We start from the raw sequence: 10,646 nt of genomic DNA, 5'->3' as shown, positions 1-10,646 counted from the left end.
AAACATGCAATAGCATGTTGACAACAGCGTCATTTTTGACCAATCCCCTTTTTTCATACACTTTGACTATAATTACAAAATTTGACTTCTCTTCCTCAAATGATTAGTGGTATTTGGTGTACGCTATATTAGCTATATTTGCGATGAGCTTTTTGAGTTTGGTCACGTGACATTGGCAAAGTAGGCCATTATTGGTCATTACCTGAATATTTAGTGATGTCACTGTCAAGCGACAGCAGATGACAAAATGGTTAATTCAAAACAGAACATATTATCGTATATATTTTTTTTAATTTAACTTGACTGCCCCTTTATGACATATTTATTGAACAGTGCCATCATTTTTTTTGTTTTTTTTTTTACAAGTTATGTGCTGTCTTTTGAGTTCTCTGTGAAGTTACATAATTACAGTACTAAAGTCTATTTGTGTGACATTTTGCTTTATGCTTTGTTATGCTTTTTTTTTTTTAAATACATCAAATAGATTTCATTTCCTCTTTCTATTGCACTTCTTTAAGCCTGGCGGTATCCTTTATCACTAGAAATGTGTATATCAACCAAGTTCGACTTTTATCTATTCTGACTTTTTTTTATGATTGTACTCTTTAGAATGACTTTAAGGGGTAGTTAATTGGTAGAAATAGAAGGCTCAAACATAACATTTCGTTTCGGGCTTTGGCGTCTCCACATGACTTTAACTCCACGAATCAGCGGTGCGGCGGAGACAAGTTGCGATCTTGTGTGTTTTTTTTTTCGATGAAGACGCCGTTAAAAGTCAGGCAGGCGCATGCGCGCAAGCGCCGGTGACTCCTCCTCCCCGCGGTGATTAAATGCCGCCCGGCGGTGTCAACTCCCTGGTGTCGAAATCAGTCATGACGGAGGAGCTGTGAGCTCGGGACCTTTTAGCATCGCAGCACGTAGAATCCATTTAATTTTCTTTCCCGGACAGTGCTGACAAGCTAGAAGCATGAAGACCATCCTTGCCGCATACTCCGGCGTGCTTAAAGGTAAGAACCTTGCAGGGAAAATCTCCGGTCCATTCCGAGACGCAACATCCTTAAATCACGCAGAAAACAAATTGAAATACTCATTAGATGAAACTGGGTCACTTTAAAACTCTGTTCTGAATTTATATGGAGTGTGTTTTCCCATTTTCTATCAGGAGAAATATGCGATCTTAGCAGCAATGATGTAAAGACAAATATTGTACAAACAGTTCATGTAAATATGGAAACTGATTTCATAAGAAATAGACAGAAACGCTAATGTAATCATTTGCGGGACTTTTATGTAAATGTGTTAAGTTTGCACGTGCCGGCTGTGTCACTGTGGGTCGAGGACTTTCGATGTTTGTGTACTTTTCTGTCCGCTGACCAGTTTGAGCTGGATCAGCATGATTTTTAGAGATAAACTAGCAGAAAAAATGTATTGCTAAGATGATGATAATGGCTTCAAGTTCTAGGGCATGATATTGGCATCAAATTAAAAAAAACTTATGGCAGATAATGGGAAAATGGGGTGATCTGGTAACACTGCGCCTTTTCTATATATATTTTTTTTTTTTTTGGGGGGGGGGGGGGGGTAAGGTAAAGCGTTAACTTTCAAGATGAAATAGCATTAAAAATGTTAACTCAGAACTCCAGCTCAAAGTCACCTGCTCAAAGACGCTGGATGTTTACATATTTTTATTTTAAAAGATTGCCAGTCAAACTAATTGAGAAAAAAACAAAACAAACTTGAGCACTTTGCAAAGTCAAGTTTTAACACCCAATTAGTTGTAAATCTGTAAATGTGGCGATCGTGAAGAACTCAACTTAAAAGTTTTAAGAATTGTTTCCACAAAAATACTGGAAAAAAATGCCTGTAATTTGGTAGTTGTGAGCGACAGGAACAGAATCACATTAAAGGGTCAAAGAAAGACATCAAAGAAAGCTGTTACTTGTCAACAGTCCCTGAAATGTATGTATACATTTATATATGTGTTTATATGTATATGTGTATATAGTTGTATGTATATGTAAAAAAAATACGTATATGTGTGTGTGTATGACTATATGTGTATATACAGCACTTAAATGTATGTATATGGAGGGAGATATAAATGTGTTTATTTGTATATGTGTATATATGTGTCTGTGGATATAAATGTATATGTTTGTTTGTTTGTTTTAATGTCGATGCCAGTATTTTTTCCTGTTACTGGAAAATACGACTACAAATAAACAGCTAAATAACAAAAAAAGCCCCTATGGTTCGATCTGTACGAAACACTCATGGGGTTTGGTTTGTGGTTCCATCAGTTGTCCCGGTGCCGAGTTATTTTCAGTGCGGACTGATGAGATTAGTCAAGGGAGTTGTTCTTATTGGATCTCACTCCAACTATTGATCTTATTCCTTCAAATACTTTGTGGCTTTGCTCTAATTGCAAAGAATGTGTGCTTACTTGCATTCGCCTACTTGCTTTTGACCATTTTTGAAAAAAAATCTTTTCAAGCTTTTAATAGTGATTGTATTTGTTTTGCTTGCCTTTGTAATTCCCGTCCAGGCACCGGCTCCAGCCTCCTATCCTCCCTGCAGGACCTGCCCTTGGCTTTCTGGCCATGCGGATCCAAGATGGAGAAACATCTCCAGGTTATCTCCGTGCTGCAGTGGGTCATCACCTTTTTAGCCTTGGGTATGTGTATTTGTACATTTCATTTAAGCTGGGAGAAAGCCAACAAAAACCTGAAGAATTAGCATGCAGTCTCATTAGTCCCAAGTAGGTCACGTCACTAAGCTGCGGTGTTATACGTGCGTACTCATGCAAGGTCCTTGGGGGGATTCTGTCCTCTTTATACTAATCTAAGGGTATACTTTTGAGTTGCCGTTCCTGGTTTTTCACCGTTGCCCCCTCCTCCATCAGGGGCAGTCTGCACCGTGCTGCTAATCTACATGTTCTGCACTGATTGTTGGCTTATCGCTGCCCTTTACACCTCCTGGCTTATTGTCGACTGGAACACCCCAAAACAAGGTAAGTCCCACTGTTGCGCATTGTTTTTGAAACTTGTTATTAACACTTGAGCACCGTTGACGAATAAAGACGTCAAGGGGAAGCCTATGTGCTCGGGTAATCGATTAGAATTTACTTACCGTCATTTCTGTGATGTACGACACTTTTTTTTTCCAAAATATGAAGTATGGATGCATCCGCTGAACGGTAACTCAGCTGTCTGTCCCAAGGTTTGACGCAAAGATGTGCATTTTTATATCGGCCGGAATCTTACGTACCATAATAACCGTCATGGTATAAGTTAGAGGACGGATGTCAGTTGGCTGTTGGTAGCAAGTGCCTGTTGCAGCTCGCAGCAGCTCCTGTTAGCCAAGGTTGTTACGGCATCATTTGAATAAAAGAAGCGAGCAGGCTGAACCACCGTCCGAGTTCGTCCTTGTTTACACACAGGAATATTACTAAGCTGGAGTCACTTAAGTGTGCACCGATTCAAGAACACGGAAATGTCTTCCAATCTTCCTTTATTATTTGCGGGCTTTTGGCCTTTACACAAAATTATAAACCAGGTGCTGCATGACTTCGGGCGTTTATGGCAAAATGAACTCGAGCTGCGTCACGTGGAGAAGGATAAACAACTGTTTCAAACTGTTAAACTGCTGCTGCATTCACTGACCATTCACAATGTGGGAAACGTGAAATAAACAACAAGTAATTATAACTTACATAAATGAGCTTGGGAATATATTTCTTCTGTCTTGCTATAGTTTTTGCAATGTTGCCAAAGTGGTGCATCTTATACACGGTAACATTCAAAATACCAGAATTTCAGTAATATATATATTTAAAAAAATAAGTAAAAATATGTCTTTTTGTTTGAATGAGTCCAAAATGGCTGGCATTCAGAGACTAACATGTGATTGGACTCTACAGATTCGATTACGATGGCGTGTCGGCCCGTAAACCAAAAGCGGTCGTACTTTCAACGAAAAGGGACACGAATTGCGTCATTAGTGAACCGTGTGGTTTTTGAGGTGTAAAATTGATTGGCGGAAGCACGGACAAAGATGTTGCTCTGTTTCATAATCAATGCTTGAGTGTCTCTTTGCGTGAATGAATATAAAGATTGTTGACACTAGAGCTTTCCTTATGTACAGTGCCAGTCGAAAGTCTTGAAACACCTGACTACATTATGTAATGAACAGTGTTTATTTACTCATCTAATTATTGATGATTAAGTCACTAATTCATTCATTTGAATCCCAACCAGGTGGCAGGAGATCTTCATGGGTCAGAAGTTGGACAGTGTGGACATATTTTCGAGACTATTTTCCAATTAGGGTAAGTCGTCTAGACATTTTGTAGTTGCTCATTGAGACAAGCTCATGCTTATTAATCACTGGGATTTATGGAAATTCATGATAATCTGCCTCATTTTTGGAAAAAAAAAAAATGCTCAACAAGATGGTGTCCAGGTTTTGTTCAGGTATGACTCAATAGACACGTTTATCAGAGTCAGGTTGACCTATCAAGTTGTCTGTGAAGACCATGATGTAACTTTATGCCTGATAGCCGAAAAAGTTGTGTGTGTGTGTGTGTGTGTGTTAACGCTATCTTCAGTTGCAACGTTTAATTACCTCACACGGTGTTTCATAAGACACTTTACAAAAACTCATATCTTTCTCATTGGCAAGGGTAACAAGATCAAACCGATTCTTCGATCAGTATTTTGTGCTGTCAAGCAATGAAAATATTTGTGACTTCTATTTTCCACAGTTAATCGTGATTCAATCAAATTTCTCAACAAATATTTTCCACGACGCTTGCAACTGATACATTAACAGCTTTCAGTAAATATCAATTGGGTTTCCATATTTTCATGGAGATATAAGGTCACATGAAGCGACACGGACTTATGAAACGTTCCAGGGTAAAGCATGAGCTTTTTTATCTTCGAAAAGCGGACTTTGTATTTTACTATACAAAGTAGTTACTAATATGGAACAGCTACTGTGAGATCTTTGTAATGTGCAGAAAGCGTGTTGACAAAACCAAGTGGATGGACTTGACGTGATGTCATTTCGGGTTGAACTTTGGTCGTCACATTGATCTGTACTTTGTATGTGTGTGACCTGTGGACCCTTCTCGGTCTCTTTTTTTTGAGTTGTTGTTTTCATCTTGAGAAATGTCAGCGACAAGAAGACTTATCATGCGTCCATCTAACTTTTCTTCCAAACGGTTTGACTTTGTTTCTCATTTGCCCCGACACATTCTGTAACTTTAAAATATCGGTTATTTTTTAAATGAATTGTATTATTGTGGTCGATCAAATGATAGATATTTACCCTGCTGCATTTGAGACGAGTCCCAATTTTGGGAAGCGCGTTGTTATGGCCCGCTACTTTAGCAACTTTGTTGCTAGCATTAGCTGTGGCTGTAGTCACAGCTGAGTGCTTTGCATTGATGTGGTAAGCTAAACTTGAGCTCTTTCTGTGGTAAGCAGACTGCTTAACTCATTCAGTTCCATTGACGAGAATTCCCGTCTTTTAAAATAGTCATACCAATAATAAATAATTAAATTCTGTTCAAATGTGTTTTTTGTGGAAAAGAGCTGAGACCTTTTGCCTAATATAAGCACTGTAGTGCTAACTGTGACCATTGGATGGCAGTGTTTCCACACTTCCAACAAATCTACTCCTTACATCAATTCTAACTGAAGAATGGAAGTCAATCTTTCATATGGCAGCATCCATATTTACATATACATGGCACACATTAGTTAGAGTTAGAGATTGAAAATTCGATTACCGCCATTAAAAAAAAAAAGAAAACGTTTTAACAACGTCTGTAATTAATTGGTGGCAATTCATCTTTTATTTTGACACCCCTAATACTAGCAACATTTGCAAAGACCCAGTTGAGGTTGCTTTGGGTTGATGTGAATCTCCATGACGACCAGGTGGAGTCCTGTGATTCTAAGCGGATCTTCAATGTGATCTCATTTGCTAATGTGGTTATGCAACTGTTGTTTGACAAGCTTCTAACGGACTATTGTGTACACATGGAGTAGGCTCTTAAGTCTCCTATCTTGCTCGTCTATCATGCAAAATGGAAATGATCTGTTAAGTACAAAAATGTATTAGAATAGCAACGAGTTTTCCGGTAGTCTGGACAAATGTGCAGTGTATACAGTATACTGTATTGGGTCACTATTTTATGAGAGCGGTTGAGGCTATTGATAAGGATGTCCTAGTTTCTTTGCTCCTAATGCACAAACTGGGTCCGAATCAGCTCTAATATTTCATCGTAAGGCAAAGACACTGCGATAAACCAAATAATTCTTGCTGATTTATTTTCTTCCAACCCCGTCTAAGTAGTCCTTGTTCTATTGCTCCCTAGCTGATTAAAACCCACAACCTGCCCCCCAACCGGAACTATATCTTTGGCTACCACCCCCACGGTATCTTCTGTTTTGGGGCCTTCTGCAACTTTGGGACCGAGGCCACAGGCTTCTCCAAGAAATTTCCAGGCATCAAGCCCTCCCTGGCAACCTTGGCAGGGAACTTCCGAATGCCTGTGCTACGGGACTACCTGATGTCCGGAGGTGAGTGGATTGGACCCGCCGCGGGGTCTTGTTTCGAGTTCTTCCAACAGTAGATAGTGCTGATAGTTCTGTTTGTGAGAGAAGGGACCTTTGCCCTTTCGCACAGCTGAAATCGCTTCTGTTTACTTCACTTTACTTTGTTTGTTCGCCGGAACGAGAGCTAGTCAATTAACATTCGCTTTAAGGTTACCTTAGGTCAGTGCTTCCCAATTTTACAGCTCAGAGTGCTGTGCATGGACACCTGTGCAGGTGTATACACACAAGAGAAGAAACTATGTATTTTTACCTACTACCTTATTAAAGCATAGACCAAGTACAGCATCAAAATAATTTAACTCCTATCATTCTTCTTGATGTATGACAGCTTTTAGAGACGGATAGGAAGCCCTCATTGTATAGATAATTGCAGTTTTTAACATGGAACACAGGGATGGAACTTTCTCCTGCCCGAGTTTGAAACGTCCGACTGTATATGAATGCACCACATAGTTAGCAGCTAGCGTTAACGCTGGAGATTCGTGCTGTATCATACTATAACTGACCTTGCTGTCATATGAATGTCAGTTGCTCAGGTAGTGACCAATCACAGCTCACCTTTTGTCTGAGTTGGTCATGTGACGTTAACAAGCTGAGCTGCGATTGCTGACCTCTTTTTTTCATTTCTCAAAAGCTCCCCCAAATTTTATTTTGCATTATAGATGCCCTGTACCATAAATGGAAGAACCCATTTTTGTAAACAAAGCCAAAAAATTTTATTATGAACAAATTTTGAGCCCGCCCAACCAAATGTTTTGGTTTTGTCGTCCGTTTCAGGTATCTGTCCCGTGAACAGAAATTCCATTGACTACCTGCTATCATGCAACGGCACAGGAAACGCCGTGATCATTGTTGTGGGAGGCGCCGCCGAGTCGTTATACAGCGCACCGGGCATGAATTCCGTCATCCTGAAAAACCGAAAAGGCTTTGTGAGAATGGCGCTCCAAAAAGGGTGAGCTGGACTTCACGCATCTCTTCTCGCATTCAAATATCATTTGCAGGAATTAGTCCGAGCCGAAATCTTTCTCGTTCAAAGTACATCACGGGGGAGTATTAGCGTAATCATGCTGCGCGCTTTTAGACGGAACAGTCGGGAATAGTAAACATTTTATAGGCAGCAGCCCCTGAGAACCCAAACAACCCTGATTATGTCAAATATCACTGAGGATTATCAATGCTTTCACCTTTTAAAGCAGATTACAGCTAGTTAGAAAACAAACGGTTATGCAGACGTTACAACACGACAGCTCGGGAATGTTCAAACTTACTACGTGACATAACCAACATCAAAACGTTTGAAGAAAAATGACTTTGCACTGGGATTGATATTTTACAGAAATCATTTATCCGTGACCAAATCGTCCTATAATTCAACGGAAGCTCTCGGACTTAATATTTTGGCCAAACTAAATAAATAAATAAACCTGCCCACACTTTCATAACTTTGCATATCTGAAGCACGCGTATTAGCACGTTTCTTGCTCGCAGCCATAACAACAACGTCCATCTGGATTTTCTTATTCTCGTCATACGTCCTGTAGGCCGGGCAGATGTTCATCACATACGGTGTAAAGGAAGTAAAACCGCTCTATTTTTTACAGTGGAGGATGAATGACGCCGTATAACGTATAAAGCTATTTGAGCATGATTTGAAACCGTGCCCTCAGGTCTGACTTGGTTCCGGTGTATTCCTTTGGGGAGAATGATGCCTACAAGCAGGTGATTCTGGAGGAGGGCACTTATTGGAGAGCTCTCCAGAGGAAGTTGCAAAAGATGTTGGGCTTCGCGCCGTGCCTTTTCCATGGGTGCGGCCTCTTTTTTGGCGACTCCTGGGGTATCGTGCCGTATTGCAAACCAATCACAACCATAGGTAAGTGTGCATCTGCAGCGCAAATCAATACCCTGTCTCTTTATGAGAAAAATCCTTGCTTAAAACGCCCTTGAGCAAGACGCCGGCCGGTCCACTGACCATCTAAATATGCTTGCCCGTTACAGTTGGGGAGCCAATCACAGTGCCAAAAATAGAGGATCCATCCAATGATATGGTGGATCTTTATCATGCAATGTATGTCAAGTCCCTCCAGTGCCTGTTTGACAAGTACAAGACCCGTTTTGGCCTGAAGGAGAGCGACGTCCTCTACATCGAGTGAAATGCGGGGGAGCTGTCAACGTTGAGGACTATGTATCTTCTTACCCCTCTTCAGATCGCTCCCCATCTTTGTCCAACCTTGGTGCCTGATTGGGATTCTTTTTGCACTCTAATCTCCACACATGGGCACCTCCCAAGCAAATGGGCCTAGATGATCCTCAGGGACTGCTAGGTTGGAGAGAATGCCACCGTGTCTTGGACCAGCATTCAAAATGGCATCCTGAGGAAGCCCTTGCCACAAGTGTCTTTTTGTTTGTCTATTTACGCATTTCCTAACTCATTCAATCCCAAAAATGTCTTTGGGATTGAATGATTTAAAGAAGGCATCTCAGTTCTGTGTGTCTCGTAAGTGAAGAGGGGAAGGTAAGGACTTCAAAATAGGTGCATTCATATCATTTCCATAAAGATAACGCATTATGAAAGCACAACCAATGCATACTAAGTGTGCCGCTACCATAATAGGACACACAAACAAATGGGATTGCCAAAGACTGTCCTCTCAACAGAAGCTTCGACTTCTCCAAAGGATTTCTGCATGTGATTTTTGACTGCCATAAAGTATTAATTGTATTCAAAACAGAGGAAAAGAAGCCTGTGTCAGCACTCTTGAAAGAATTTTCCCCTATGCACTTTTTTCTCTCACAAATTCTATTTCAGAGCTTTTGTCACAAGAAAAGGTTTGTCATACGGGATGATGATTCACATTAATTGTCCAAGTGGAATCGGTGAAAATGGTAAAAAGTAATGACTTTTGGAGGGACCGTAGCCGAGCGAGGATGATTTAAATGACGGTATTCGTTTAAACGTTTAAAACACAGTAAAACACTTTGCAAACACGCAGTCAGTGGTAATTGATGACAAAAGGAAGGGAATGCCTTATTTGGATTTGAGGGTGTCTGTCACTGAATTTTGATGAACGAAACTTGTATGGACTGTATGCAGGAACTCATGAGAATATTATTCATCTCTGACTGTCCTCTGGAGATGAATGTCATCTGCTTTTGTCATGGTGAATCTAATATGATGTGCAGCGTAATTCATGTGCAATACAACGGCAAGAAATGCAAAGCAAAGATCTCTCTGTATCATGTTGAGACGTTGTGTGCCAAACTATATTAAATTATTAAATTAAACTTTTGTATATTTTCAGAACTAACGTATGCAAAGAGTCATTTTCTTTTTTTTGGGGGTGGGTGTCAGCAGCAGACTCATTTTCTGGTAATGTATTATGGCTTAAAATGTACTCTAACATTTACCCTATTATACGAACGCGATAGTTTGAAAAACACTGTCCATCACCGACTAAAAAACAAAATACAGTACGTTGAGCAAACTGTTATGGTTATCATTGTAACTAGTATAGTATTAGTATAGTTTAAGTATTATCTTGTGACCTGAGAACGCTCTCTTAGCAACGTGAATTCAATTGATCTTTATAGAAAGAATAAATGGGAATTTTTAATATACACAACTCAAAAGTTGCACATCTAGGTACTTGTGCCGGTGTTTGGACCCCGATTGATAAGATTCAATCGGCGGAATTACAATACAATATTACAATATTTTCTATGACCTCTTGCAACACTCCAACGCCAGTGAAAACGTCAAAATCGGACTATGCCAGCTGACGCCCTCTTGTGGACATATTCAATTCCACAACAACTCATCAAAAGGGCAGTTTGGGGATTTGTCAGGTCCCCCTTAAACACGTTTCTATAATAGTAACAATTTAATTCAAATAAAATGTTTTTTTTTTTTTTAATAACGCTTTGATGTTTTAACGATTCGCCTTTCAGATGTCGAGGCGATTCTGGTTCTCTCTGGGTCCCCAAATAAAAATGAAACCCCCAACTACCCAAACCAGTGTTTGT

General features: G+C 40.0%; 1 protein-coding gene across 1 annotated transcript; it reads left to right on the top strand.

The window, feature by feature from the left end:
- The first annotated feature begins 537 nt into the window (after positions 1–537).
- On the top strand, positions 538–9,935 carry dgat2 (diacylglycerol O-acyltransferase 2). The gene is made up of 8 exons (XM_088440658.1): positions 538–1,007; positions 2,546–2,674; positions 2,903–3,010; positions 4,257–4,327; positions 6,386–6,590; positions 7,404–7,578; positions 8,294–8,496; positions 8,622–9,935. The coding sequence occupies exons 1-8, from the start codon at positions 968–970 to the stop codon at positions 8,774–8,776; spliced, it is 1,086 nt and encodes a 361-aa protein (XP_088296784.1). The 5' UTR covers positions 538–967; the 3' UTR covers positions 8,777–9,935.
- The last annotated feature ends 711 nt before the right edge of the window (positions 9,936–10,646 follow it).

The sequence above is a fragment of the Hippichthys cyanospilos genome, chromosome 18 (genome assembly GCF_059441005.1).
Source record: "Hippichthys cyanospilos isolate Australia breed blue-spotted pipefish chromosome 18, RoL_Hcya_1.0, whole genome shotgun sequence".
Lineage (NCBI taxonomy): Eukaryota > Metazoa > Chordata > Actinopteri > Syngnathiformes > Syngnathidae > Hippichthys > Hippichthys cyanospilos.
Note: the sequence above shows the minus strand (reverse complement) of the source record. Positions and strands in the feature narration are given on the sequence as shown.

Bases quoted from the DNA above. Each gene is read 5' to 3' on its own strand.
- dgat2 (XM_088440658.1), top strand. From the start codon at position 968: ATGAAGACCATCCTTGCCGCATACTCCGGCGTGCTTAAAG. The intron at 2,675-2,902 runs GTATGTGTATTT...CTCCTCCATCAG, and splicing joins CATCACCTTTTTAGCCTTGG to GGGCAGTCTGCACCGTGCTG. The intron at 4,328-6,385 runs GTAAGTCGTCTA...ATTGCTCCCTAG, and splicing joins GAGACTATTTTCCAATTAGG to CTGATTAAAACCCACAACCT.